At 40.7% G+C, this 27,214-nt stretch overlaps 8 protein-coding genes across 14 annotated transcripts in view; 5 read left to right on the top strand and 3 right to left on the bottom strand.

Moving 5' to 3' along the window:
- Positions 1–6,434, top strand: part of LOC109471863 (leucine-rich repeat protein SHOC-2-like) — a 6,575-nt gene extending 141 nt beyond the window's left edge. Inside the window, exons 2-8 of one of the 2 annotated variants that reach the window (XM_019771272.1) lie at positions 1,875–1,963; positions 3,084–3,935; positions 4,177–4,278; positions 4,537–4,952; positions 5,161–5,348; positions 5,475–5,581; positions 5,814–6,434. In XM_019771272.1, the coding sequence (XP_019626831.1) occupies positions 1,877–1,963; positions 3,084–3,935; positions 4,177–4,278; positions 4,537–4,952; positions 5,161–5,348; positions 5,475–5,581; positions 5,814–5,975 (1,914 nt within the window). In that variant the 5' untranslated portion in view covers positions 1,875–1,876 and the 3' untranslated portion in view covers positions 5,976–6,434. Of the gene's footprint in view, positions 1–1,766; positions 1,964–3,083; positions 3,936–4,176; positions 4,279–4,536; positions 4,953–5,160; positions 5,349–5,474; positions 5,582–5,813 lie in introns of those variants that run through there. The other variant, XM_019771271.1, reaches the window with a different exon arrangement.
- Positions 5,702–8,204, bottom strand: LOC109471866 (neugrin-like). The gene is made up of 2 exons (XM_019771278.1): positions 7,882–8,204; positions 5,702–7,662 (listed from the first exon to the last, which is right to left on the bottom strand). Exons 1-2 carry the CDS (start codon positions 8,118–8,120, stop codon positions 6,864–6,866), a joined length of 1,038 nt encoding a protein of 345 aa, XP_019626837.1. The 5' UTR covers positions 8,121–8,204; the 3' UTR covers positions 5,702–6,863.
- LOC109471865 (m7GpppN-mRNA hydrolase-like) lies at positions 8,146–14,654 on the top strand. Of its 3 annotated transcripts, none has more exons than XM_019771275.1 (11): positions 8,146–8,243; positions 8,573–8,627; positions 9,263–9,414; positions 9,716–9,843; positions 10,252–10,350; positions 10,542–10,694; positions 10,847–10,959; positions 11,524–11,791; positions 11,966–12,058; positions 12,394–12,445; positions 12,607–14,654. In XM_019771275.1, the coding sequence occupies exons 1-11, from the start codon at positions 8,225–8,227 to the stop codon at positions 12,684–12,686; spliced, it is 1,212 nt and encodes a 403-aa protein (XP_019626834.1). In that variant the 5' UTR covers positions 8,146–8,224; the 3' UTR covers positions 12,687–14,654. The 3 variants fall into 3 exon arrangements, with proteins under 3 accessions (XP_019626834.1, XP_019626835.1, XP_019626836.1); XM_019771276.1 differs by lacking the exon at positions 8,146–8,243 and adding an exon at positions 8,251–8,331; XM_019771277.1 differs by lacking the exons at positions 8,146–8,243; positions 8,573–8,627 and adding an exon at positions 8,696–8,795.
- Positions 14,655–14,967: 313 nt separating this feature from the next.
- LOC109471864 (transmembrane protein 246-like) lies at positions 14,968–17,567 on the top strand. Its single transcript, XM_019771274.1, has 2 exons — positions 14,968–15,278; positions 16,139–17,567. The coding sequence occupies exon 2, from the start codon at positions 16,278–16,280 to the stop codon at positions 17,550–17,552; it is 1,275 nt and encodes a 424-aa protein (XP_019626833.1). The 5' UTR covers positions 14,968–15,278; positions 16,139–16,277; the 3' UTR covers positions 17,553–17,567.
- A 183-nt stretch (positions 17,568–17,750) lies between these two features.
- Positions 17,751–20,904, bottom strand: LOC109471867 (nicotinamide riboside kinase 2-like). Of its 3 annotated transcripts, none has more exons than XM_019771281.1 (7): positions 20,668–20,904; positions 19,877–19,967; positions 19,353–19,404; positions 19,067–19,217; positions 18,799–18,870; positions 18,512–18,618; positions 17,751–18,150 (listed from the first exon to the last, which is right to left on the bottom strand). In XM_019771281.1, the coding sequence occupies exons 2-7, from the start codon at positions 19,898–19,900 to the stop codon at positions 18,053–18,055; spliced, it is 504 nt and encodes a 167-aa protein (XP_019626840.1). In that variant the 5' UTR covers positions 19,901–19,967; positions 20,668–20,904; the 3' UTR covers positions 17,751–18,052. The 3 variants fall into 3 exon arrangements, with proteins under 3 accessions (XP_019626840.1, XP_019626838.1, XP_019626839.1); XM_019771279.1 differs by lacking the exons at positions 19,877–19,967; positions 20,668–20,904 and adding exons at positions 20,026–20,146; positions 20,552–20,661; XM_019771280.1 differs by lacking the exon at positions 20,668–20,904 and adding an exon at positions 20,552–20,661.
- A 112-nt stretch (positions 20,905–21,016) lies between these two features.
- LOC109471868 lies at positions 21,017–22,082 on the bottom strand. The gene has a single exon (XM_019771283.1). The coding sequence runs from the start codon at positions 22,060–22,062 to the stop codon at positions 21,709–21,711; it is 354 nt and encodes a 117-aa protein (XP_019626842.1). The 5' UTR covers positions 22,063–22,082; the 3' UTR covers positions 21,017–21,708.
- Positions 22,083–22,269: 187 nt separating this feature from the next.
- Positions 22,270–25,550, top strand: LOC109471999 (coiled-coil domain-containing protein 124-like). Of its 2 annotated transcripts, none has more exons than XM_019771567.1 (5): positions 22,270–22,372; positions 22,822–23,012; positions 23,379–23,559; positions 23,894–24,017; positions 24,246–25,550. In XM_019771567.1, exons 2-5 carry the CDS (start codon positions 22,854–22,856, stop codon positions 24,451–24,453), a joined length of 672 nt encoding a protein of 223 aa, XP_019627126.1. In that variant the 5' UTR covers positions 22,270–22,372; positions 22,822–22,853; the 3' UTR covers positions 24,454–25,550. The 2 variants fall into 2 exon arrangements, with proteins under 2 accessions (XP_019627126.1, XP_019627127.1); XM_019771568.1 differs by having other exon boundaries at positions 22,282–22,372; positions 22,854–23,012.
- A 616-nt stretch (positions 25,551–26,166) lies between these two features.
- The window catches only part of LOC109471994 (vacuolar protein sorting-associated protein 33B-like), a 20,814-nt gene continuing 19,766 nt past the window's right edge, over positions 26,167–27,214 (top strand). The window contains exon 1 of the mRNA XM_019771554.1: positions 26,167–26,269. Coding sequence (XP_019627113.1) covers positions 26,177–26,269 — 93 coding nt within the window. The 5' untranslated portion in view covers positions 26,167–26,176. The remainder of the gene's footprint in view (positions 26,270–27,214) is intronic.

Here is a 27,214-nt window from a genome sequence, read left to right as displayed (position 1 = left end):
GGGGCGGGGACAGCGGTGTTTGTGGTCCACAGACTAGTAAATATCCTATTGTGTAGAATGTAGGCCAATGGGTCACGTGTGTGAAGTCTGCATGGACCGTTGACGTCATTGCTGATCCCAATACGAACTATATGTATAGTGATTCAAATTACCTTAATCAAAAGTGTTCTTTTTACGAATTTCGCATATCAATTTGTGCATTTCAATGGTCCGTGGTTTTCGTAATTAATCCACAAGGTCTCGTTACTTTAAGCTTCAATTTTCTAACCCAGGAGAAAACAAATATGTACCTGCCTTTCCAACCGGTCCAATTGGGCGGGGGCACATATCTGTCTACTAAACAATTTCAAAGCAGACACAATACTTGAAAAGCTAGTCACATTTACCTGAAAGACTGTCAAAAGATGACTGATAGTCTTTCCTATACCTGTGACGTCCTGTGACAGCTTAGAAAACTGCAGTGCGACTTCCTATTACTTGATGTCGTAGTTGCTTCAGATGCAGTGCACGTATTAATTGTCCGAGCGGTTATGGGGTGTGGGGAGGAAGGCTACTTAATGTGTTCCCAGCGCTTCTCTGTCTTTAAAAGCACCTCAACATAGAATCGAGTTTGGGAATAACAGTCCTTGTAGGAATAATAATAATAAACATTGCCCGCAGAATAAAGAAGGAAAAATCAAAATTGCTTTTAGTTTACCCACTCGTTCATATAGTTTCGGCAGTCTTTGCTAACGTCGAAGTCTCTGCCATGTGGCCTGATACATGTACATGTACTACGATAAGTGGCACTTGTACCTTATCGTAGTACATGTACATGTATCAGGCCACATGGCAGAGACTTCGAAGTGGCACTTGTACCTTGTACTTTATATCGCCAACGTATTGGTGCAAATTAAAACAAGGATGGCGACAGAATCTGAAGTAAAGACAATTGAATGAAGAGTATGGGTAGGGAGTCTGGGGACTTAGATAAAATCAATAGCATACAGGTGTGTACATTGTCATCATTTGAGTCAAACCGTTACAAATCAAAATGCTCTGCCACTTAGTCAAGTTATATCTCGTCGCCTGCCCAGTGTAGCAGGGACAATTAACAGATCACCTTTTATTTGTACAAACATTCGGTGTTATGGATGGATGTGTCACTAAATATAATGCGCGACACAAGCAAACGCGAGTACTGTTCATGTATTCACACTATTGTTGCTTTGTGCACGGAATACCGTTGCGGAGTTTAAGAATAGAGTTTGTTTGGTCAAGGGTAGGGGCTGCCGTGGAATTTGACCCTTAGTTCACAATAATGTTATTGTTTCGCTGGCAACATTGTAGGGCGTGATTTTTTCCTGTAGTAAGGTCGCACCGATCTCACTGGATGCTAAAAGTAAATAGTGGTTTAATCGTGCCTTTCATGATAGGGGAAAAAGATCACAAACAGCTAGACGTTTAACCTCGAAAACTATAGAGGTAACAATAGTCGGTGGATTGATGGTAAAGTTACTGAATACTAGTAGTCTAATGTAATTACGTGATCCATTTGTTTTGTCTGTGAAGTGTTTTTTATTACAATTGTATCTTAAACAAGGCCAAACTATTACATTAAGCAATGACCATAGAATTACAACACGCCAGCACACCTGCAGCTTTACCGGCGCCAGGGCCAGGTACAGTGCGTTACCGGATACCTGGTAGCCTATCCCGTAACCAAGCAACAATTGAACAGCCAACAATAGCGTTCGCGCAAGGGTTGGATTTCTTACCCCCATTGAACTACACTAAATCTCAATCCGTAGTCTTTCAGACGGCGACAGTGTGCAAGGCGCAACGAGCCTTGCCACTTCAACTGTGGAGTGTTGTTCGGAACTGTCTGGGTAGAGGTATGACTATGAACGTCTTACGTCCCCAACGTCTGCGTGTGGACGGGCAGGAGATCTCTTTACCCCGCCAGAGTCCGCCGACTAGCCCGGTAAGGGGAGAACCAGGAGTGCATACCTATGCACGGGCGGGTATCTGGTACTTACCATACTAGCATGGGCCAGCAGTATCGCTGCTTGCCTATGACATTATGTTTGCTTCTTTAGGGCAGTGTGCGGTGGGTATAAATGTACCCGTTACAATGTACTTCAATTTTTGTGAGCTGCCACTTACTAAGTACATTGTTTTCGGTAAGGGAAGTGAGATGATATGTGTTAAGTGGAAATAGAAGCTAACATAGGTTCCCTTGTTTGGGGTCATAAACACATCAAAATTTACCTACATGAAAGACTGTGAAGTCGAAGAATTAACTTCGCACCTAAAGAACTGTAATCGTAGGTAAGGACAGGGTGGTGTATTGTTGTAATCAAAAAGCTAATTTGTGGCCGCCAAATAACGAAGACCCGTGGGAGGGTTTGACTGAAACTAACACTAAGTTTACACCTTTGTCACAAAAGAGTGGCTAGTTGTGATTGTTTGTCCCATAACCTAACCTTGTGTAAACTAAAGAAGTATGTTTGCGTTCTTTTGTGTATCTTAAGGCATGGTAGAAAAGAAGGTGTCTGTATTTCGTGTGGAACATTTAGTCTAAACAGTCCAATAAATAACGGGTTATTTGATACCAATCACTGGTACACCAACGCACGGGGCAGGTTCTTTCAAACGGTTGACCTGTCCAAATAAATCAACAAACTAACGATAGGAAACGTCCATTTGATTTGTTAGATAAACACCATGATGATGATGCCCTGGACACTGATAATGGCAATCTACACGACGTTACTCAATCTTAATCGAGCCCAAGAGTATGATGTTTATGATGTAAGAGTCTAGATTTTTACTAAGTTGAATTACAATATGTAGGAACATTTCTTCAAAGCTTAACTATCTAACTGCCATCACCCCTAGGATGTACAGATGGAGTATCCAAAACATTGCCTTATGCTCAAATGGATTTTGATATATCATCGATGTTCTGTGGTGAATGTCTTGCGGGATATCATGAGGATAGGGTATACCATATCAAATTTAAGATGGTTTTCTTCTTTCTGAGGCACCTTGTATTGATACAGTACAATTCAATAAGAATGTTTGTCTTGATCATTTCGCAGTTGGGACGCCAGACCAGTCGTGATGAATGTTCGTCCTCGCCCGACGACCCACAGGACGCGCCTGAAGCCGAGCAGGGAGAATCACCGTTATCACATGTTCCAGACGACACGGAGGAACCGACTGAACCAGTTATAGTCGACTATAGGGCAGAACTTTACAAAGATCCAGACAATGGCTACTTGACTCTTGACCTCAGCAACAAAAAACTCGAGACGATCCCTCCAGAAGTCTTTGAAATCAAGGAAATCGAGGGACTGCTCCTCCAAGACAATGATCTTGAATCGTTGCCAAGTGAAATAGGAACACTGCCAAACCTTAGATACTTGAATCTTTCGAACAACTCCAGACTTGAAGGCCTACCGGACGAAGTTGGTAACTTACGAAAGTTGGCGCACATAAGTCTCATTCACTGCAGTCTTCCGCAGATTCCGCCAGTCTTGTTGACTTTGACTGGACTGGACATACTGGACCTCGACAGAAACAAGTTACAGTCCATTCCCGACGAGATTTCTAACTTACAAGTTTTAAGAGAACTTTGGTTGACGGGTAATCAACTGGAGACGTTACCTGACTCCATCGGTCTGCTGATGAACCTACAGAAACTAGGTCTCTCCAGGAACAGACTCACGTCACTTCCGGATGAGCTCGGGAATCTGCTGTTCCTCCGGGAGCTGTGGCTGAGAGATAACAAGTTGATGACCCTGCCTGCGTCAATAGGAGAGATGGTCAACTTGCTGAGGCTGAACCTGGAGGAAAACAGGCTGACCTACCTGCCGGAGGAGATGGGGAAGATGGAGAGTCTCCTCGTGCTGAGGTTGGAAGGAAACAACTTGAGGAGTATCCCAGCACAGGTCAGTCTATCTACAAACACTTACATGACGCTTGAACATTAACTGATTCCCAGATAAAAACTTGACATTGTGCATCGTCTTAATTGTAAATGCACTGAGGCACCACTATTAACACCACCAGTGTTCTGGTCGCATTTACTCCTCTTTTCATTAAATGCATCAAGGTTGCCATCCCTTTAACCAAGGTAGTAATTTCTTTACTCTACTTTCATTATCTTAACGGTGTTTTACTGAATTACAGATCGGTCAGTTGAGCAATCTCGAAGAATTGGGACTGTCGGAAAACAAGTTGGTCAAGTTACCGGACGACGTCTGCAATCTTGAGAATCTAAAAGAGCTAGCGGTGAGTGTCATTTATGCTAGTTCGCTGAATTACCTACCAGCTCTTACCAAGGTTATATGTTACAATATATGTCATATAGTAAAATTACAAAGTCCTCACACAGGTAGACTTCAGGAACTAGCCATCATGCACATGTACTAGTATTCCTTTTCAGACTATATCTTTCCGTAAAATAACCTCGAGGCTGTAAACTGTAATGATGTCCTTTAAACTGCCATTTTCTTTAAGACTTTAAAACAGACAAATCCTTTCTCCAAGGTGGGGAAGAACAGGATTGAGGAGTTCCCGGAAGGACTAAGTAGACTGTCCAACCTAGAAACCCTGTTCGCCAACCAGAACCGCCTCGCGTACCTACCGAGAGACATCGGCAAACTCCGTCATCTCCGTGAACTCAGCATCGCCTCTAACGAGTTTGAAGACTTCCCGGAGGAGGTCCTAGACCTGACGTCACTAGAGAAACTTTACATGGGCCAATGGGGAGGAGGGGAGAGGTTCACTGAGATTCCGGAGGAGATCGGGTCGTTGGTGAAGTTGAGAGTCCTGGGTCTGGACAGCAACGCTTTCCGGAACATTCCGGACAGCATCGAAAATCTTCGTCACCTGAGGGAACTGTACCTAGATCACAACAAACTGGAAGCTCTTCCAGACGGCATCAGCTTTCTTAGGAACTTGAGGTTAGTTGTTACCCCCCGAGACTTGTGTATTGGTAGCTTGTAAATTGCATTTTAACATGCATATTATAGTGTGTTCCTTGTGAAGTCTCTTACATCTCAATTTACTATGTGAATTGAAGTTATTAATGTAGCGTGACATATGTGTTGACTCTATATGAACCTTTGCTTCCACATATAACGCAATGATACATTTCGCCTTACTTAATAGGGAAATTGACGTTGGAACGAACCGGCTGAAGCGACTCCCGACATGTCTAGACCGGCTCACACGTCTGAAGAAGTTCAACGTCGAGAAGAACCCACAGTTGGTCTACCCCCCGCAAGACGTCTGCAAGCAGGGCATCAAGGCCATCTTCTGTTTCTTAGAGGAGGATAGGAAGAAGAGGGAAGCAGAAGGTAGGCTCTATAACGTGAAGTACTAGTTGTCAGTAACAGATAGTAGACTGTGTGCTTGTGTTAGTCGTTGCCCGGAGAGTACACCCAGGCTGACACAGTTCTTCTTCTTTCACCTTTTGTTTTCAGAAATGCCAAGAGTCTTTAACCGGCTGTCACTAAGAGTGGGGGCGCACCAGTGGAGACCCATCGCTCGGGAACTGGGGCTATCCGAGGCAAACATAGGGGCAATAAAGGTACTTATCTATCACCAGTCACCACTCATGCAATAAATCAAATATTCAACACATATACCAGGTAACAGTCATTACAGGACCACTTTTTCCATAAAAGTACATAAATTGTTGTATTTGTTTGGATGTACGAATTTTATTGCCATTGATCAATGTTTGTGAAATAAAGAAATTTACTTTATCAAAAGGCAACCACACATGAATTTCTCTACAAATGTTGAATCCATCTATGCAGGACAAAGCCAAAGAAGGAGACACAGCTGAACTGGCTTTCCAGGCCTTCATGCGTTGGCGGGGAAAGAACCCCAGCCGCAACGACAAGGCTACCCTCAGCAAACATCTACAGGCTCTGGGAATGGGCAACCTGGTTACATGCTTAAAAGAGATGGACATTTGATGTGCAACCTCAAGTGCACCAATACTGAGGAAACTGTCTCTGCTCAATGTTTATGATGTCAGATGACCTTTTCATGATACATTGTACATGTACCACTACTTTATAGTCATTGTTAACAGAGCCAGTGCTTTTGCAGATGTTATTTTACTTTGTCTGTGTGAGGAGAGGGCCTAGATGTACATTACTACTTTTTGGCCAATCCTCAAAAAATAATTGTAAATAAGATAAATGAATTAAAGCCAGGGGATAATGCAAATGTCATTGAATGGAATGATCAACAGGAACTGATGCATCTTTCCAGGACATACATACATGTATAGTGTAAAGAGCTACATGTTGGGAGAGCTATAGGACTGGAACTTCCTCACCTCTGAAACATCTGTACTTACAGTCTAGTGTTTTGAATACATGAGAGGTATGCTGCAATGTAGTCTGCACCATAGCCTAAGATATGTTTATCTATGTCTGCATTGCATGTAAATTCCAGTTGCTTGTAAAATTCTCTTTGTGTTGTACTTGTTTTGCTTAGTGTTAGGTACAGTAACATGGCTTTCTGGAAATGTGATAATCCTGTTGAATGCTACAACAGTCAGTACTTAGACATTTTATGTCACTCAAAATTCAAACACAGTTTCGGCCATACTGTTGTAATGATGCAAAACCTTCACTGAACTGCCCTCGTACATCACAGTACATGAACATGTTTTTCATTAGACATTTTGGGCCTTGGTAGAAAACTCCTAATGATACATATCATGTGAGTTCTAGACTACTACTCATAGTAAGACAACGATAGCAATGGTATGATTCTACTGATTTCTATTCATTCAAATTATAATGCAATAAAGATGACATGCCTTTGAGACAAAGCCCATTATCATACACCTTTTACACTTTATACAAAAAATCTCCATCTTTAGTAAAGAACTGGCCATCTTTTTCCACTACTTCCTCATCATCCACATTTGGGTACTTTTCCATAATATCTTCAAATCTTTCTTGTATCAAGTCCAAATCAATGTCTTCCACCATATAGCCATCATCATCACCACCAGAGTCTGCCCTGCCAGCTACTGGCTGCACATTGTGTCCACTCCGAGAACTTTTGCTGCCTTGTTGTGGCTTCCATGTGCCCTTGACTACATCTTCAAGATGTTGTGGTTCATGTTTTCGAAGTTCAATTTCAACAACATTGCTTTCTTCAGTCCCTGGCCCTGCTGTAATAGCCCTTTGATATCTCTGCTCCAGTCTTTGTTTCATCTGTCCAAGATGGTGTACCATCTCCTTCTGGACAGGTGACAGCATCTTTAGATTTGTCTGTGGCAGGACTGTTTTTAACTGCTGTGGTAGAGCTTTCCTTATCCTCTGTTCAGGCTGTATGGGAGGGAGGGCTGGTAGGCCGAGTTGTCTGCGATTGGCCAGGGCTTGCTGATCGTGAAGTGCTCTCTTCTCCGACGACAATGGCCTGTGTTTACTCTTCAAGACTCGTATGATCATATCAACGTCCACTCCAAAGCCTTCTGCAAGTCTCTGCAGCGGCCATTCCTTTGGATATTCAGCTCGCAAGAAGTAGATGTGTTCTATGGCATCCCACGTCAGCAAGCGGGGCTGAGCTCCCTTTGGTTTGAAACCATATTTTCTCCCAATGATGGCCTTCTTCTTACTCACTTGTCTCCGCTTCAATTCTCTACAAGTGCATGATGATGAATCACATAATCAACAGTGGCAAAAAGAACAACATGGACATGAATGAAGAACTTTCTGTTTTTATATAAACTAGTAGATATTACATGTACATCAATTATAATTATAATATATAATTATTAAAAGAATTCTTTATTTTTCATTTTTGTTATAACAAATCCCTTCAGTGCACCACAGATTGCCCATATGATTTGATTCTCACCTGTCCAGATCCTGTGACAGCTCTCCAGCATTGGGCTCATCAAAAGGATTACGTTTAATCCGATCTTTAATTCGCTTGTCCAAGAAGTCTTCATGAAAGGTTCTTGAGAAGACAGCTGGGAGAACAGATTCAACATTCTGTCCAGACTGCACCGCGGCCCAGGGAACATTGAGTAGGCGTGATGTTAGTCTGAGACACGCTAGCCGATTTAACATGGTGATGGTACGTCTTGGAAGCATATTCACTTGCTAGGAACTATAAAAGTCACATGTAAAACGAAAACAAACTTTCTTTCCCATGGAGGCCGCCATCTTTAAAGGTCAGCCTGGGGTCAAAACGTCACATGATCAATGAAAATCCCGGTGAGTCATTTCTTTACCATTTCTTTCCCCGCAACTCAGTGTCCCAGAACTCCTGTTCATGATTTAGCCTCCGGTATCGTTTGAGAAGGTAAAGTAGGACTTCTTATGGGAGGTAAAATTCATGCAAAAGTGCTGAAAGGCTTAAAATCTTTCTGGTCTCGTTGATTCTCGGAGGTTTGAACCAGAAAGGAAAACGAGATTCTACGAGATACGCCGCCATCTTTGTGACCGACCATTTGTTTTGATCGATCCTCGACTGTCGAATATCGATCTAAGAGTAACGTTATAATCGGGCATTCTTTGGAATTCATTTCGTCGTTTTGACACAGGTATGGAAATGTCGACGGTGGCCATACCAACCGATGTTTTGGACGATCTTTGCAGGTGGGTATATGATAAATATTTCCCGTGGCGTTTATAGCTATAGGGGAGGGGGTTTCTCCAAGCAAGGAGCTTGATGCTCCAAGCAGATCCAACGGTGGCCTATCGGCCAATCATCGTAGAATCTGCTTGGAGATTAATTTCTCTAGAGTAGCTAGAGTCTTCGGCCAGGTAGGGACTGTGACTCTAACCCCGCCAAACACCATTTGTGGGTCTGAAGAAATAAGTAGTTACTAGTGCAGTACTTAGCAAGGACTCAGAAGGAGGTTCAAAACCTCCCTGGTAGTATAGCAAGGAGGTTATAAGCTCCTTGGTAGTAGACTGTAGAGAATCAAAAGAAAAGAAAAACAGTGGGAAGGATGTCATAGGATGTTCGTTTTGACAAATTTTCTATCATTTTTCATAATCAGCCCCATTATTTTGTAAGCAAGTGGAGTTTGAGTCTAGTAGGGGAAAAGGCATTTGTCAAGGATGTATTTTTCCCTGTAATCCAGGATCTCCTTGATTTTGATCTTGTTGTGGATTCAGATTGCTGCAAAAATTGTTGAAACTGATGATATGACAACAGTGGCTTGTGTTATTTGTTTGAAATAGGATCACTAGACTTAAGATAATGATGATGTTTTTCCTTTCTCCAGTCGTTTCATCATCAACATCCCCAGTGAGGAGAGAGATGACCTGATCCGGGTGTGTTTCCAGATCGAGCTCGCCCACTGGTTCTACCTGGACTTCTTCCGACAGGAGAGACCAGAGCTGCCTTCCTGTGGCATGAGGGATTTCTCCTCTATCAATATCCTTTTTGAGTAATACATGTACTTAAATGTACTGAAAGTGCACTGAAAAAAAAAGAAGAATGCAAAATGTAGCAAAACAGAAAAGGATGTTAGAATTTAGAGTCAGCAAGTTAGGATTTAGAGTCTGCATTTAGACTAGAATATATCAAGAAGGTTTAAAAAGATATATGTCACATGTTATTGTTTGTTCTCCATTGTTAGTTTCTCTTTCTGTTTTACTTGGAGTTATCCTTCTGGCAAGAATGTTCAATAAACTTATTTGCAAAACTGTTTTGTTTCCTTAACATCTTTTTGCACTTTTCAAGCATTGTCCCTTCCTGAATGAACATGTGGATACTGTGGATAAGATAATGGCCGAGTGGAGAAGCTACAAAATGAGTGTTCCTACATATGGTGGCATTCTTCTTGATGAATCACTTGAAAATGTAAGAATATTGATTATCAAATGCACTTATCATCAAAGTAATATGATATGTATGACTTTATAACTCATACATGTTTTTGCTTATTTTGTTCTTTTTGTATGATACTGTAACTCTTCAAACTTTTGCAATGATTTATGTTTGCATTTTTCACAAATTCATTTTACTGCAAATGTCTCATCCCTTTTTCATGTTTCATGCTTGAATGAATACACTATGAAAGTCTAGTTAACATTCATTTTCCCTCCTACCATGAAATAAAACCACCAGTAAAGTGATTGAATTTACAGGACATGTATAAGTATATAAGGACAAGTAATATCAGAAATGAAACTCTTGTTAGGGTCGTATATGTGTCCCCAATTTTCTGTTTGCCTAATGCTGCTAATTCATTTTCTCATTGTCCCACAGGTTTTACTTGTACAAGGATACCTAGCTAAAGCCAGCTGGGGGTTTCCTAAGGGTAAAGTGAACAAGGATGAGCCTGAGGACACCTGTGCTATTAGAGAGGTATGTATCTCAAGTTTACTTAGACTGCTTCCCAGGCCTACACAGGCTCCTTGGCAATAGGGCAAATATGCTCCTGACAAAATGTTTACCACATATTGATTGCATTTTCCTTTGGTGTCAGTTTTGTGATTTAGGCTCACACACATCTTTTTTTTTCACAAATTTCTTACAAACATTCATTTTACACAAAGGTTTTAGAAGAGACAAGTTTTGACATCACACCGCTACTGGACCCTGAGGCGTACATCGAACACAGGATGAATGAACAGCTTGTCCGACTGTACATCGTTGCAGGGGTTTCCATGGAAACAGACTTCAAACCTAAAACACGAAAGGAGATCAAGGTACTGGATGCAGGCAACTACAATTTCTGTATAAGTTTGTTTAGAAAATTAAAGATATTTTCTGTATAACTTCAAGAAAATTCAAGGGTTGCATCATAATTATGATGTTTTTTTAGACGACTGAAAAATTTGTTTTGCTGTTCTTGATTCAGTGTCTGAAGTGGTTCCGAGTAGAGGACCTGCCAGCACACAAGAAGGATACCACACCCAAAACCAACCTTGGTCTGAGCCCCAACAACTTCTTCATGGTCATGCCATTTATCAAGTAAGGATACTTCATCACTGGGTGTTAAATGTAGTCACAACATTTTGAAGTAGAGCCCAGGTTCTTTTCACTGTTAGTATACACACGTAGCAGGTGACATCATGGTCTTGCTGTCAGGATGGTTGACTTAGAATCTAGTGGTTCTGGGTTCGAAACCATATCGGGCCAAAATGTTGTACCTTTGGTAAAGGCTACATGAACATTTCATTTCACTTGACGTAGACTTAGTCTAGGAGAAGTTGAGTGCCAAGCTTCAGTTAAGGACGTCATTTGGGATGGGACGTAAATCAGGAGATCCTTATACTAGTAGTATGTTTTAGGAGATTCACGCCTTGAGCACATTAAAGATTCTTACTTACTTTCCAAAAAGAGTAGGGGTGTATTCTGGAGTGAGTGGATCAAACCTTACTGTCTGGTCTTATGCAGCTTGTACTTACTTTGGTGTGTTGTGCCTAAAAATGTGCTTTAACAGTTATGTAAAACAAACATAGCTATTGCATTAATTGCATATATATTTTTTTCATTTGTGAGGTTTCATATATCTCTTTCTCAATTTTAACCTAGAACATTGAGAAAGTGGATCACAACTAGAAAGAAAGCTGGTAGCTCATTGCCTCCCTCCAAACACCTGACGGACACAGCAGTAGCCAAGACGGCGTCATCGGCGACCAACATCAACCGGAGTCAGAAGGGGAGAAAGCAGGACTCTGCACCAGACGGGACCCCGGAGAAAGACAGCCTTGTCTCACTGACAGACAGACATCGAGCACAACAGCAGCTATACTTCGCACAGCAAAGCCAGAAAGGGTTTGAAGAATATCTGAATTGTCAGGTTAATGAAGTTCCTATCATTCATTCTTGAATAGTGTTTTATGGTTGATAGACAGACAGCCAGTGTTTTGTATTGTGTACCAATTATGGAGAAACATGACTTTTTGTGTGGGTGAAGTGTGCATTTTTAACATGTTCCAAAAGACAGGCACATTTTTCTGTTATGTAATTACAGGAGCCACCTACTCGAGCCTCACGCAGGCACAAGCACAGTGAGGGAGATGGGCAGACTCCTGACAAGAAGGGCAAGGGAAAGAAGAAGTCATCTGTGAGTTTCAGTTGGAATTTGCATTCAAATTTTTAATACAATGTACAAAACATATTGAATCAAAAACCTCTGAAAATCTGTAGAAATAATATATGACACGAGTAACACGATATATGACATGACAGTGGACAGGTTAATAAACTTTGCCCCAAACCCCCAATCAGCTAGCTGTGGTCCATTCAAGGTGCTTTTACTTGTTCCAACATACTTACAAGGAGAGGGCTAGCTAAGAATAGGGCAGGCATGTTGCCTGATTGGATGGATAGGTTGATAATGATAAGGTTGTCTTTTCAACACAAATATCAAAAACATTTATGTTATCTTTGATTTTCCAGGGTCAACATAATGGAAGAGCAGATAGGAAAAGAATTGATGACCTTTTTGCAGGTAACATCTATTGCTCTCTATGACCCCTTGTCCTCCTCCCAATCTATTACACAGTCGTTTCTTGTAATGTGGTCTGTCACTGTTCGTACATTTTTGTTTAAGTTCTCTTCCCTTTCAGCTTCTTTCTTTTGAACAAACTCAATGTTGTAATTGTATTGCAGATGCCATGGCCAGCTACTGTGCAACTTCAAGTTCAGACAACAAGAACATCCCGAAGTTCTCTTCCCCCTGCCTTTCTTAACTTCAAGTTTGACAGACCGGCCATCTTTGCAAGCTTCAATGTACAGACAAGGCACATCAGCTCCAGATCACGACATGGGAAGGACTGACTTGTCTGAAAGTTTTGGGGGAAAGACCAATGTGTGCTTTGTTGGTCACTGCCTCAGGGGTGAAGTCAGTTGGTTTTTTTTCATCCATGTTATATTCTGTTCAAAATATCTGCAACACAAAATCACTTAAGTACCAGTAGTAGAAGGAAATGTTACTGCAATGAAAAAAAAGCGTTGCTAGGCTTTTTTCTTTCAGTTCAACTTCCTTATGGAAAATATCTTCAAATAAGCTCCACTCAAGTACAATTGGACTACGGTTTTTGGGATTCTTTTTGGCTGTCGTATGTAACGTGGTTTCAGAGTTAGCCTGATAAGAGACAATGTCTTCCCAGGTATGTTTTAATGTTTTAGAGAATGGCTAAGGAACTGGTATTGTTTTAGACAAAAGCTAAAGGTCTGAGATAGTGTAAGTACTTCATGTGCTTAGCTGAAGGACAGTGTGCAATAGCCAGAAGAAAGAGACAAAAGGATTATGTTTAACAAATTTTCCAGTCTGATTCCATGGACTTGAGTGTATCGACAAAATTCTTAGCACTTTTGTGGAGGAAGTGCTAGTGTTCTTGACCAATGCTGCTTTAAACATCTTGCCATACAAACTTTCCTTGACCTTGTTACTGTACATCTAGGGGCCCTCTTGCCACTCTATAGCTGTATAGGTACTGAAAAACATTAACGTATTGTGCAGACATAACTGTGAATCTAGAAACTTTCATGGTGGTTTTATTTTGGTGGTTTTCACAATGAACTCTTCACTGCGAACTCATCACAATATGCATTTCCAACATGTATTACTACTGTACTACAGAAATGCTTCAGCAGAAGAAGCCAACAGACAGAAATGCTTCAGTTGCAAATTTAAAACATTGCAAAAACATCCCTTTACCTCCTAACACGAAATAAAACCAACATGAAAGTAAATGAATTTACGGCAAGTATGAAGTTGATCTATAAGATGTATTCAGATGGGCAGCTATTGTCCCCTTGTATGTGGAAGAACACCACAAGACATTGACAGATGGTTAACAATCTAGTGAGTGTGTGAGCTCGAGAATAGGTTTAGTGGCTTTATGGAAAAAAATCTGCACAGCCTGATTTTGCATATAAAGTGCAGGAATCCTTAGTTTTGGGAGAAGTAGAATAACACTGGCTCACTATCTGGTTTAATGGTTTTCTGAGCATTAGACATGCTTGCACACTGATGCTGATCAGATATCTTGGGGTCAAAATAAGGAGACATCAGTAAAAATTGTCATTTTGAAGGTCTCACCATGCTCTTTGAACCTCTGTATGTAAAAGAACCCAACACACCAGCTTATTGAGAAGAGTGGGGATTACCCAGTGTGCTTAGCTTAACGCACAAGCCATAGAAAAGCCACATTGCACAATGAGCTACTGAAATTGCATTTCAAGTTGGAAGAAGAAAGCTGTTGCTGAGATCCAAGTAATGACATAATTTATGGTGCCCCATATAACACCCATTGTGAACAGTTTTTACAGATCTTGTGAGAATAGCTAGGCTGTATGATCTATTGTTATTATCATTCACAGTCTTTTTAACTACAGTATATTTACTGTCTTGTGGCCACATTTGTTTAACACAGGACAGCCTATGCATAGTTTTATGTCGTAGTAATTGCTTAAATTGACATCTCATTCAGGTGTACATGAAGTGTAAGATAGTCTATAGCAACACCAAGTGTCACTGAGATGTGCATGTATGTTTGTATATATACATGCATGTTGGACATGTGAAGTTGTCACTGTCAGGCACTGTAAAGATAAGATATACAGTTGTGTATCTGCTGTTGAGTCTTTGCATTTCACTGTGATATTCTTGACAGTTATTTTGCAGACAATTAAATCAAGGACGTTATATGAGTGGAAGCTCCATGATTAAATTAAAGCATGCTGTCGTTAGGCATAGGTTGGTGTGAAATGTTTGCCAATAGTATTTTAGTGTATAACAGAACATGACATTTCTGATGAAGCCATATAATAGAGTGAATACCTTTATTGTGATATTATAGAGGTACTTAGAGAAAGCAAAAGCCATACGTAACTCATATACATGAACCCCAAAAGGCATCAGCCTAATCCCCCCCCCCCAAAAAAAATCATCACATCCATACACATAGTAACAAGGAGGTCAATATATGGATTGAACCTCATCGATAGTAGGTAACACAACGTTGCGAATAAGTCCTATTTTGACAAATGGTCTCGACCTAATACTACTAGTATTATTTCTGCTCCCCCCAGTTTCCGTAACATGACCCCCGTGGAGCCCACAGCGCGGTGCCCTTTAAACACCGCGTCACGCCGCCGCTCCTGATTACCCCCGCGGCGCGGGCTTCTCGTGAGAAGTGGTGCTAAGAATAACGCTCTATAAACATGGTAATAAGGGTGGGAGGTCACAATGGCGGACGAGGCATGAGTCGAGTCCAGTCGTTTCAAACCAGAATTTCACAGGAAAATAGTCGTTATCCGGTGACAAAAAGACTCAGGTGAGTGAGCGACATGCTACGGCAGTCATTTTGAATTCATTACCTCTCCCTTTCACGATGCCAGCTTCACCTGCTGGAGTAACTTCCTGCGAGCTGTGTACACGGATACAGTAACTCAGTGTGGTTGGCGATTGATTTTGTTGTTGTCCTGGTTTATTTAGTCGTTAGACGTGATAATTTGGTGCTGGGTTTCGTTTGTTTCAGTCGCTGTAGGTAGCGCAAGTGCAGAGTGTGGCCCCGTGATTGTAATACCACTAGATGAAAATAGTAACCAAAGTGTATAAAGCTAAAGAAAATATGGATAGCAAATACTGCAACGTCATTTGGAACGTCATGTAGTTTCCATACCTCAACCCTGCCAGGCTACTAGTACTACGGAAACAATATGGCCATGACATGAGGACCCTATGTGCATATTCTAATTCAATATTTGAATGAGAAAAAAGGATGGGCTCTGGGATATTTCGTGAAGGTTTATCAAACCATCCACATGTGGCCACAGCAATCGTAGACTTGAGTGCAGCGCCACACTGTCCTTGTTATGTTTTCATGTTTTGATGAAAAAAAAAATCGTAGACCCAATATTACTCTGCGACGTGCTTTCATCAACGTTGATGAAAGCTTCCTGCACTGACAAATGGGATATTGAACACTCGTGTTAATCAATTCGCCCAGTTTGAATTCTGTGTTTATAGTACATACTTTTTGTATGACGTCACCTCAGCCGTGTTGCATTGCAAACATGCTTTTGCCAGTCACATGGTGCTTTTTAATAATAATAGTGTAAATTTCAAATATCTTTACATGTATTACGAATGCCAAAGTCCTGTTAAATGAAACAATGTTTCTTTGTGCCACAGGTACTCCATGTGAAGATGGAGTGGAATGCAAGACTAGAGGAAAGTGGCAATCATCATTGAAACTAGCCTAGCAGGATCTCATAACCACCCACTGGTGAACAAATATCTCAGGCACCAGTTACATGTCAATGTTCCAGAGATGAACTTCCCTCGATTGTGTTGTTGTCGCTCTACTATCATTAAAAAACAGATATGTGATGTCATCATCCTTTACATACTTGTGTTTGGCCTGATACTCCCACCCATCTGCTACCGACTTCCGTTCTCCCTGTACTACAGTCAAAAACTCTACCTGTGGGACCTAAGCCCCAGCGTTTATGCCAGGCAAGTAAACAATGAACGCATCGCAAAGGCCGAACAATTCTTCGCATCTGAGTCAGTCTTGGCGCATCTTCAAGAAAATGTACTCCACAGCGGCAACTTAAGCAACTACAACACCACCTCCAATGTCAGGACAACAGTTGCCTTCCTGACCACCCGCAGGACACGTTCAGTCCACCCCACTGAGGAGTATTCTCCTCGCTATCTTTTACAGACAGTCGCTGCAGTCGTCCAGGAAAATCAACCCAACACACAAATAATTATCTGTAACATGGACCCTGAACCCTCTGCACACACTGATGCAGTCTACCTGTCAACTTTCTTCTCTATGGTGTCAAGATATGGGAATGGTGTCAACGTGCCAAATAGCAAACTAGAGAAGGAAAAACAGGATTATGTTTACTGTCTGAGGAAGAGTTTGGAGACGGATCCTCAATACGTGCTCCTTCTGCAAGATGATGCTTTAGTTGTACCAGGCTCTCTCCATGTCTTGGATTATATCATAAGAACTAAAGTCGAAAGGACTCGTCACGGTTGGGATTTTACCACAAACAATGACGCAAAGAACTTCTTAAAACTTTACATGCCCGAGTACATCCAAAGAGATTTTCACACTGTGAAGCCAAAACGTATTGCTGCCAACTTGGCTGAGTTAGTCGGCTATGGGTTGCTGGGTGGGACTCTTTTAAGACTTTTACATATCGTACTTGTTGAAAAGGGGCAAAGCTGGACACTACTAAGTGGATTCTTTTTCTCAAGTGTGGTCTGTTGTATAATAGCAGCCCTTGTAGTTTCCAGACCGCATTTGTTGGAACTCAGGAGGATATCAAAATACTTGTATGTCATGCTTGATGCCAATGATTGTTGCCTGCCGGCGACCTTATTCCCGAGAGCTGCAGCGCAAGACTTGGTAACGTTTTTGGAGGGAGTGACGTGTGGTCGTGGGTACCCGGTAGACACTGCAGTGGACGGATTTGTCAAGAGTAAGGGATACCGGCAATTTGCTGTAGAACCTAACCTGTTCCGCCATATCGGGATGTATTCAACACTGCATGGAGGTGAAAACACATATCTCAAACATTTTGTAAAATGATTGGTCATGAATGCATTTTATGAGCTTTTAAGTGCAGCTGTGAACCGCACAAATTTTAGTACAAATATTTAATAATGAAATATTGCAATACACAAGCAACATATATGGCTATTCCAAACATCAGGGATTTCATAAGCAACTACATGCTGCAATTTGTACACTTCCAGCTACATGTCTCTTTTACTTGATGATCATACAAAATATCTAGATTGATTGATTGATTGATAGAGGTAAGCTTACATTATGTGGTAGACAATGAATGCAACTTTTTACATTTACTATAAAATGACATTGGCTTAGCTTACCAATTTACTGTAGTAGATACGCTATACATTTACATGTATATATGAACCTGTATTATGCCCAAAGACTTTCTTGAAAGAATTGCATCATTACCGTGAATACATATTGTACTGTGTTGTGTGAATGAAAGTACTGTACTGCAATAGCAATAATTTAATATGCTTTTTTGGCAATAAATATGGTTCAAAGTAGTTGTCTCATATCTGGCTATCCTTTAGATGTTTGATCATATCCAGTATGTCTGTTTTGACCCTCTCAAAGTTTTCCTCCACTGGTTTTGTTCCATCAAGATCAACTGAAACGTAACATCATTTCATTAGTTCCTGTAGTCTTACAACATCTTCTAGGACCACAAGAAGTGACTCAGAATCAGGGATGCACATATTAATCAAAGAATTTATTATTTGTCAAACCAACAACTGACTGCTAAACAATTACTAAACGTATACCACTAGTAGCTACAAAAGCAGGGACATCTGTTGAAACAATGATTTTATCAATTAAGCAACTTGAAAAGTTAGACAAATTTGACATGGCCCTTAGCTTTTTAAACTATATAAGTCAAGCAAAATGTTCACTGGATCCTGTGTTTTATTTGTTATACAGTTATTTTATCATACATTATTAAGACAACAGAAATAGCAAAAAAAACTTACTTGTCTGTATGTTAAGATCCAGAAGCTCATTCTTGTACTTAAGGTACATGGGCCACACGTGACCTTCAAAGAAACCGGGAGAGTCTGGGGGGGTGTAGGTACGGGAGCTGGGAAGGTACAATGGTCAACAAGTGACAACGGGGAAACTTGTATATGAAAGAATAAAGATGTTTATAACAGCATGGACGGATTAGGATCTTTGGATATACTGGTCATGACTGATTCACGTATTCATTCATTTGGTATGTGGTAATTAGGAATGAAGGCTGTACATGTATTATACTTACAGTCTTCTCCTCCTGGCCTCTTCAAATGGTAAAACAAAGCTGTATCTTGCATCAAACACTTTTTCTAAGGGCCTGAAATGGAACATGCAAATACTGATATTCATAAAGATTGTGAGTCAAGCAACTTCAAAACCTACTTTGTGGCTCCTGTATAGTGGTATTGGGTCTACCACAGAATCCCTGTTTCTTATTTACTTCTATGCAAATGTCTGAGAACCAAGCAACTGAATTAGTGTGGCCTTATGAGTACCTACAGAAGCAGACACACCTGTAGTTATAGATGAGGAAACCCTCAATAAGAAGGACATGTACATCAGTGCTGTCTCCAGTGCTGGTTGCTGATTGGCTGAAAGCTGCTGGGTTCTCCAACCATCTCTTCACATCCTCCAGCATGACATCATTGTGTACAGCTGATAACTCTGGGAAACAACAGATGATCATGAACAGGCAAAGGTTAGGCACAGGCAGGTTTCCAAAGTTATCCAAACATCAAATGCCCTGAATGGCATTGAATACCATGAACTAAAATTAAGTCTCCACTGCTGGACACATACCATCCCACATCATCCAGCCATGTTCAGGATCTATCTGGACATGACCTGGCTCCTGCAACAACAAAAATACATGTTAGCCCCTAATGAACCCTAGAGCTTTGGCAGTGATACAATGTACCATCTTTTGCCTAAATTTTACTGCTTGCATGAAATGGTGAGAAGTCCAGAATGTCCTTCCATGTCCTGATGAACTGTATGGTAGTGATTGCCATACATATTTAGCATAGCAGCAATACATAACCATTGAATCGCCTCATAGTGTCACACATAGTACAGTACTACTAGTACTAGTTCTGTTGTGTTTTACTTGATTTATATAAAATGTGGAAGCAATAAGGGCAGTTCAAGTTTAACTTGACTTGCATGAGTTAATAATAAAAATAAATCTGGACATGGTAATTTGAGCATGGTCTAAACAAAATCTGTTAGGGGCCTTCATCTTTGACCTTGCACATGCACATTCATCCTTTTTAACTCACTGTGATAAGCACTAACGCCACGGGGTTAACATTACACATTTACACCTTAAAGTAAGTATCCTGGTGCATGAGACAAGAGTTTGGGATGGCTGTCACAAGCTGCCTGCTTAGGGTGGTCTTCCCACCATTGGATACACTGTGAAAGACAACAAAGCGACATTGACAAATTCATGACTGTGTTATAGTTATATTACCTTGCCCAAACTGTCTGGATGGAAGGTGTAGCAGTCATAACTGTCCTGGTGCAATGAGTAGCAATTGGGGAGAACATTCTTCAACTTGCTGGTCAACGTGGTCTTGCCACCATTGCTCACTCTAGTACAGATGAACCGCAAAATTTATTCTGGAAAGGACCCTATACTACCTATAGCCCTACTAAACAGAATACGCCGCCTCCCCAAAATGTATGACATCGGCTCAATGCAACTTACCGTGATGACTGACATGATCAGCTAGTAGTCAGTACATATTTAGTCAATACAATTTTTTCGTTTATCTACGAATGTTCCACAACACAGTAAAATAAGCGCATTTTATACATTATAAATCCATCTTTTTGAAATTATATAACGTTACGGGGTTGATAAGAAAACGACTTGAAATTATCTTTAAATCACCAACGTCTCAAGGTTATAACCGTTATATACATGCTGCAGTTTGCGGAAACTTGAAGTCTACAGGTAATAACAAGACTTGCGATCGTGATCAATGTGTTCTTACCCTCCGATACCGATAACTAACTTCTTCATGCTTGTTTTACCGTAAAATTCACACACAACCACATGGAACTAATCACCCGACCGCCATTTTGCATGTTATGGTTGTAAGAACGCTACCTTGCGGATTGATAACATATTGCAGGGTGTAGATGGCACGAAGTGCTGTCAATGTTATTAGCCTCTGTCAGGCACCGCGGATGGCTGGAAAAATACTAGAAATTGGTCAAAATAAAGGGAATAGTATGCCAGGGGAGTTAACCTGAAGCCAGGTAGAGGCTACTGCCATATCACAGTTCGCTGAATCATTGCAAAGACTGAAAGAGAAACAATAGAACTCATGCCAAAAACACGTTTCATTGCTTCAAGTTCCTGAAAGCACAGGATTTGCCTTTTACTACATCGATGAAACGAAGAAAATGCATGTGTACAAATGGTAAGGCTCTTCAAAAATTTATAGAGTCATCAACATATGTCAACTTTATTAATACATGTAGCTCCAAAGGAATCAACATTATGTTTTTGAGATACTGAACAAACATTCTTCTCAACTAACATAAGAAAGAAGTGTCGCACAGTAGGGTCGTGACTGTGCTTTGAGTTTAACATCAGTCTTCGGCCTCTTTTGTTTTAATTTCTTGAACACACAAATCTGCAGTGCGAGACCATAATCAAAGTCCTGTTCTTCCCCTCAACGATATTACTACTGCCTGCCCCATTCTCTAAGTCTGTTTTGTGGATCCCCTATGTTGGCTCAGTAGTCACTGACACTGCACAGTCTTGTGATCTTCGACTGGAGCTCGCAAAAGTTGCATGCCTTTTCAATGGCTAGTCTCATTGTTGGAATCGCAAAAAAAATTGCATTAGGTAGTGGCACTTGAACCGCACTGTTACAGTAGTCAATCAAAAATGAATGTAACATGAGAGGAAAGGCCATTGATACCAGATGATAGCTATCATCTGAAAAGCATTATATTTGCTTCGTAGACGTATAGAATCCTATAAGTGGTATCAAGTATGGATGCAACATTATGTTACACAGAATAGAAGTTCAAGAAAGATAATTAGGATCATGAATGATAATTATTTCTATGGTAATGACATTAACGTTACATAATTGTGTTGAACAAAGGATGTGTTTAACATAAATGCACGTGTCCTTCACGAGTCATTTTGTACAGGTCCTGTGTTTCTGACAAGTGGAGGGATGTCCTGGCTCGGCGCACAGTCCTCGAACTCCTGCTCCTCCGGACCGGAAGTGCCGAACCTCTCATCCTCCTCTGCCGTCTGCTGTGGGAATGGCGCTTCCTGCTGGTTCAGACGATCCAGGAATGACGTTAGGAGGGACTTGTTCAGCTTGTCGGTCTGTGTCAGCTCCCAGTTTTTCCCATCGTTTTCTTCCTGGTGCCCATTCTGGTCCACCTCCATGTTTTCTTGGTCCCGCACCGCTGCATTTGTCGTGAGTTCGTTGCAAGTATTTGGAGAGCACTTCACTTCCGGGTTGTCGTCCGCCATCTTTTCTGTGGAATATCACATTTGAGATCATAGGGTCCAAATTGAAGGATTCAAAGAAAAATTCTTCTTGCTATGATCTTGTGCTATAAAAGGTAGATTAGTTTTCCACTGATTGTTACTGTAAAGGGAAATTATGATTTTTTTGTTACTGTAGAAGTTTTGAAACGAAAGCAGAAAAATTGACACCCAGACTACCTCAGTCGAATCGTCCAAAAAAGAATTGTGGGAAGGAGGAATAAATATGGTGGTATGACGAATAGAGAATACATTTCGCTCAAAATTTTGCCATATTACAGACCCGACAGGACAGGTAAGAAGGTGGTCTTAACGCTGAGAATTCCCGATTTCATGATTTGCGACTTGGCTTTAAATAGAATTACTGTTGGTAGAGGATAATGTGTTTTTCAACACCGTAATCACGGTAATGTTATCTTTGGAAATGAGGAAATCTTGCAACACACCGTTAACATGAATAACGTTAATATTGTTCTGCTTGCCTGTGACATATTTTAGAAACGGTAGATATTGTTCTGGGAACGGAGGGAATTGTTTGTTTTCGATTGCCAATGACGTGGGACGGTGGGAGACTGTCAGTGTACTATAATTGGTACAAGGTCTAATTTCTCTAAAGCAAATTTATTGTTCTAGCATGGAGTCTAGTAGTACAAGAAATATTGCTTGCCAAGTGCCAAGTATTGATAACTACTGTTGGAAACTAATAGTACCTGCTCGGTGAGTTGATCTTAATTTTGTCACCAGCTGTGTTGTGACATCAAACGTTATAATAAAAGATGCCTAAGAAGAAATGGGGAGACAACCCAAAGGCCGTGGAGGCACGGACTCGCAAGGAGAACAAGAAACGAGAGGAACATGAGAGATTAGAGAAGGCCAAGGATGATGCGTACTGGGCAGACGATGATAAACATCTCAAAAGGAAGCAGCAGAGGAAGGTCAGCTGATGTGGAATGATGTAGTGTTGATTTGATGGCCTTCGTTCCTTACTTTCCATTTGTCTGTCCATCTTTCGTTTGTTCCTTTTTCGTTTGTACTATTCTTCCTTCTGCCCTTTGTTCATTCATTCATTCCTTCTTTCTTCCTTCCATCTATCCTTCATTCCTTCTTCCTTCCAATCTTTCCCTCCCATGTTCTTTCCATCCATCGTTCAGTTCAGTACTAGTCCTACTCCTACTTCCATTCATTATCATCATTTCCACACAAATTGAGTCATTTGTAAGTTTGTTTTGCCCCCTCTTGCCTTCTTTCCTCAATGCATTCATTTGTTCATTCATTCATTCGTATGGCTGTTTCCCTTGTAGGCTGACAAGGAGTCTAAGAAGCAGGAGCATCTTGAGAAGAAGCTGGAGAAACAGCGGCTGCTGGAGGAGGAGATGGCCCAGCTGAAGGGTCCTGTCTCCAAGACTGGGGGAGGGGGGAAAGTCACCCAGGCACAGATCCAGGCTCAACTGGAGAAGGAGAAACAACAGGCTGAGCTGAAAGGTAAGGTGTGGTTGAGGGCTGGGGTGAGTGTTTGATGGGTGTGGGTGGTGATTAGGCAGGTAAGGGTATTGTAGTTCTTTTCACACAATCATAAGTGAAATACATGAGTATGAGGGGCATTTCATTAAGTCCCAGCCTCACCTACAAACAAGGGGTACAAGTAAATTTTGGGGCATAGTTATGAAGGATGAAGAATGTCCACCAAAACTCATTACTATTATTTGGGGCGAAAATGTATGTAAAAATGAATAATGCTGTTATAGTCAGAAAAATGGGAGTATTTTGGTGTGTCACCACCCCATCCTTACATCCCCTGATGTCTCCTTCCCTGTAGCCAAGCGTGTGGAACCGGAGGAAGCTGCACTGGAGGAAAATGTGAACAAACTCATCGCTGACCAGCTGTCAGCAGAGGGAGCTGTGGAGGCAAGGTCTGTGGAGGAGGCCATCTCTGTACTCAGGTAGGACAATCTTCTACATCTTACACAGTTACAGGTTGGTACTTCTAACCTGGCCAGATAAGATCTTGGTAGTTGAAGAGTAAGCAAATCTTCATACTGCCATTTGAATATTCTGTATAAAAAATACATGTAGCTTTAAAGATTGTCTGGGTTGATACTTTTCAACCTAAATGGATGATTTAGTTGCCTCAGTTGACATTTTGTGTTGCCTTTATTTCCCCCATCCAGTGTAAAGGATGCAGCTGCAGACAGGCACCCAGAACGGCGCATGAAGGCCGCCTTTAACAAGTACGAGGAAGAGAACCTGCCCCGTCTGAAGCAGGAGAACCCCAACATGCGCCTGTCTCAACTCAAACAGATGCTGAAGAAGGACTGGATGAAGTCCCCGGAGAACCCCATGAACCAGAGAAATCTAGCTTACAATGCTAAGTCATAGCAGGTATATTTATAGCCATGGATTGCAGAATTCCATGACTATGGAAGTTGTGATCAATCCATAGTCTCAGCCCCAGGTTGAGGACAGGAAGGATATGATTTTGCACATTTAAAGGAAGGCAAATTTTGCTCACAAGTATTTGTAAGCATTGAAGCAAGGCCAACAAAAAGTTGTAGAAACATGTTCATCATGTGACAACTGTGATAAATGGTGAGGTACGTGGAATATGTAAAATCCTAGTTTGTAAGTTATCTGTAGAAGATGTTGAAGGCAGATATAACTGTAAACATGCTGTTCTGTTGGTCTTGTTGCCTTGGGTACTGATGCCACAGGAAAGCCAAAAAGGTAGATATACCTCATGCACTCATGTGTTTCCTACATGTACTTTTTGTCTATTGTTTACTATTTACAGCATTGTGATTGAAAACTATATATTTGTTTGTTTTGTTTATTACATGTATTCAATTGCTAACTATGTGGGAAAGTGAGACTGTCCAATTCTACAGGTAAAGTGGATGAATGTCAGTACCAGGAAAACTGTCTGTATTTAGTGTCTGTATTTACACTGGAATACATAAGTGCTGTATTCATACTACCATCATAAGTGCTGTGGCATTATGTAGTGATGGAGCTGAAATAGATTTACAATGAAATATGGCAGAGGCATTTGAAATTATTTTTCAGCTCATAACTCTACAATATCATCTACAACATGAGTTGTAGAAATTTAGCTGGTTGACGTTCTGCAGTAAATTTGTGGCAAAGGAACTTTTAAGAGCAAATTCTGGGCTGTTAGCTCTCCACACCATTGTATAAAACTGCACCTTGTTTCAGTAACATTTTAGGAACTTATATAACTTGTAAACTTCAACATTATATTGAGACATCAACAGAAAGCTTGACATCAGGATACTACCATTTATGCAATGGTAGTTGCCTAGTTGGTTTGCTCTACAGTTTTCATTCTAAACCTGCACTTTGGGAATTGTTGAGCTTGTCCTTCTAGTTTGTTTACTTTCACATGTACTGGTATGTCTCCAATGGGACATCAGTATACCAGTGTTCATTGCTATGATGTAATCATTATTGATATGAAAATTAAAAAAAAAACTTTGGAAGATCTTGTATAATACAGCTGGCATTATGACACAGTATGACATAGTATGATTGTATTACTGTCATTTATATGTACAATGTACATTTACTTTATTATTTGCTTACAAGAGAAAGCATGGCTTGTTTATGTAATAATGACTTTATAATAACTGGTTTAGTTATATAGTAGTGTTATATACCATATATCTTACTGTAATTTCAATTGTAAGAAGTCTTATTGTAATAGGCATGGTCACTATGAGTCCAGATTTTCAGTCACACCAGAAGGACTGACATGTACTGATGACCTTTGGATGGGTTGTTACTACAGTCAAGGATTAAAATGAAATTGAACCTACAATCAGGGTGAAGTGTGGAGTTTGCTCTGTGTAGATGACACCTCCGGCTATGAAATTTGTACATCAATCCGTTTAGAATGCTCATGGACTGAAAAGACGAAACATTACTATTTTTGCAGTCGTGGCTTTATATCATCTTATACAGCTTAGAATATTAACCAGACTAGTATATGGTACAAAAGCGCACCTAGCGAAATCATTGATAACTGAAGGAAAGGTTGACTGTACAGAAGCGCCACCTAGTGCAGAGATTAAAATCTGCAGCAAAGATGGCGGTTTCAGCTGTGCTCGGCCCGAAGCTGCCGGATCTTCAGTACCTAAAGCGGCTTGCAAGGGACCAGCTTGTCCATCTGTTGGAGTCGGTAGGTCAACGAAAGTCACAACTGTCATCAGTACCTAGTTGCAAGGAACAAAACTGATCGCAAGCTTACACAGAAACGTCATAGTTTTGAAGGGGAGGGGCCACATGGATATCTCGTACAAACATATTTAGTTGCACTATTTAGAATTAGATGGTAAAAAAAAGTAGGCTTAACTGTACCGTTCTTAATTGAAGAACAAGAGCAACACTTGAATATAGAATGCAAATTTCGTATCGTTACAAAGTTATTAGGCCCTATTACAGTAAAGTTAATTTGTTTCAACCTAGTCAACAACTTCCTCAGAAATATTCTTGCCACTAGAAGTGCATACCCGGAAGTGAACCTAGAAGTGTTGAATATTTTGATGTGCCAGTATGATTTTAATTTTAGATGAATGATATTTGAACCTGTATAACCTTACAAGTATAAAATTTTGTTACATTTGATATAATGGTAGTATGTGCAGTTTAGTAATACCAAGGAGGTTTAAAAAGATGGTTTACTGCAATGTGTCAATTCTCTGTTGCCTTCAGCTCCCAGGAAGAAAAGACCTGGTCATTGACCCAGACCTGATGACACCTTTGGATAGAATAGCAGGTGCTTCACTTCTCAAGGTACGTAGGTTAGAGGATAGCCATGGAAACTCAGGAATTCACTTCAGAATCTATGAATTTCTATGTACAAACTGGCCTCCATAGCTAGCCAGAGTGCCATCTGTTTTTTAATGGGGCTCTCTCTGGGTAGCACCCACGCTATTCAGAAGCCTACTCAGAGCCACAATGTTGATTTAACTATAACCTTACATTTTGTATATCGTATATATAATTTATAATAATGTCATTCATCTACTAGTAAAGTAAAACATTTGTTATATCCTCTGATGCACAGCAACATGGTGTCGACAAGATATTCAAACTGGAACGAACAAAAATACATGGCGGGTGT

Source organism: Branchiostoma belcheri, unplaced genomic scaffold (assembly GCF_001625305.1).
Source record: "Branchiostoma belcheri isolate BF01 breed outbred unplaced genomic scaffold, Haploidv18h27 scaffold26, whole genome shotgun sequence".
Taxonomy (NCBI): Eukaryota; Metazoa; Chordata; class Leptocardii; order Amphioxiformes; family Branchiostomatidae; genus Branchiostoma; species Branchiostoma belcheri.
This window is presented reverse-complemented; position numbering and strand designations above follow the sequence as displayed.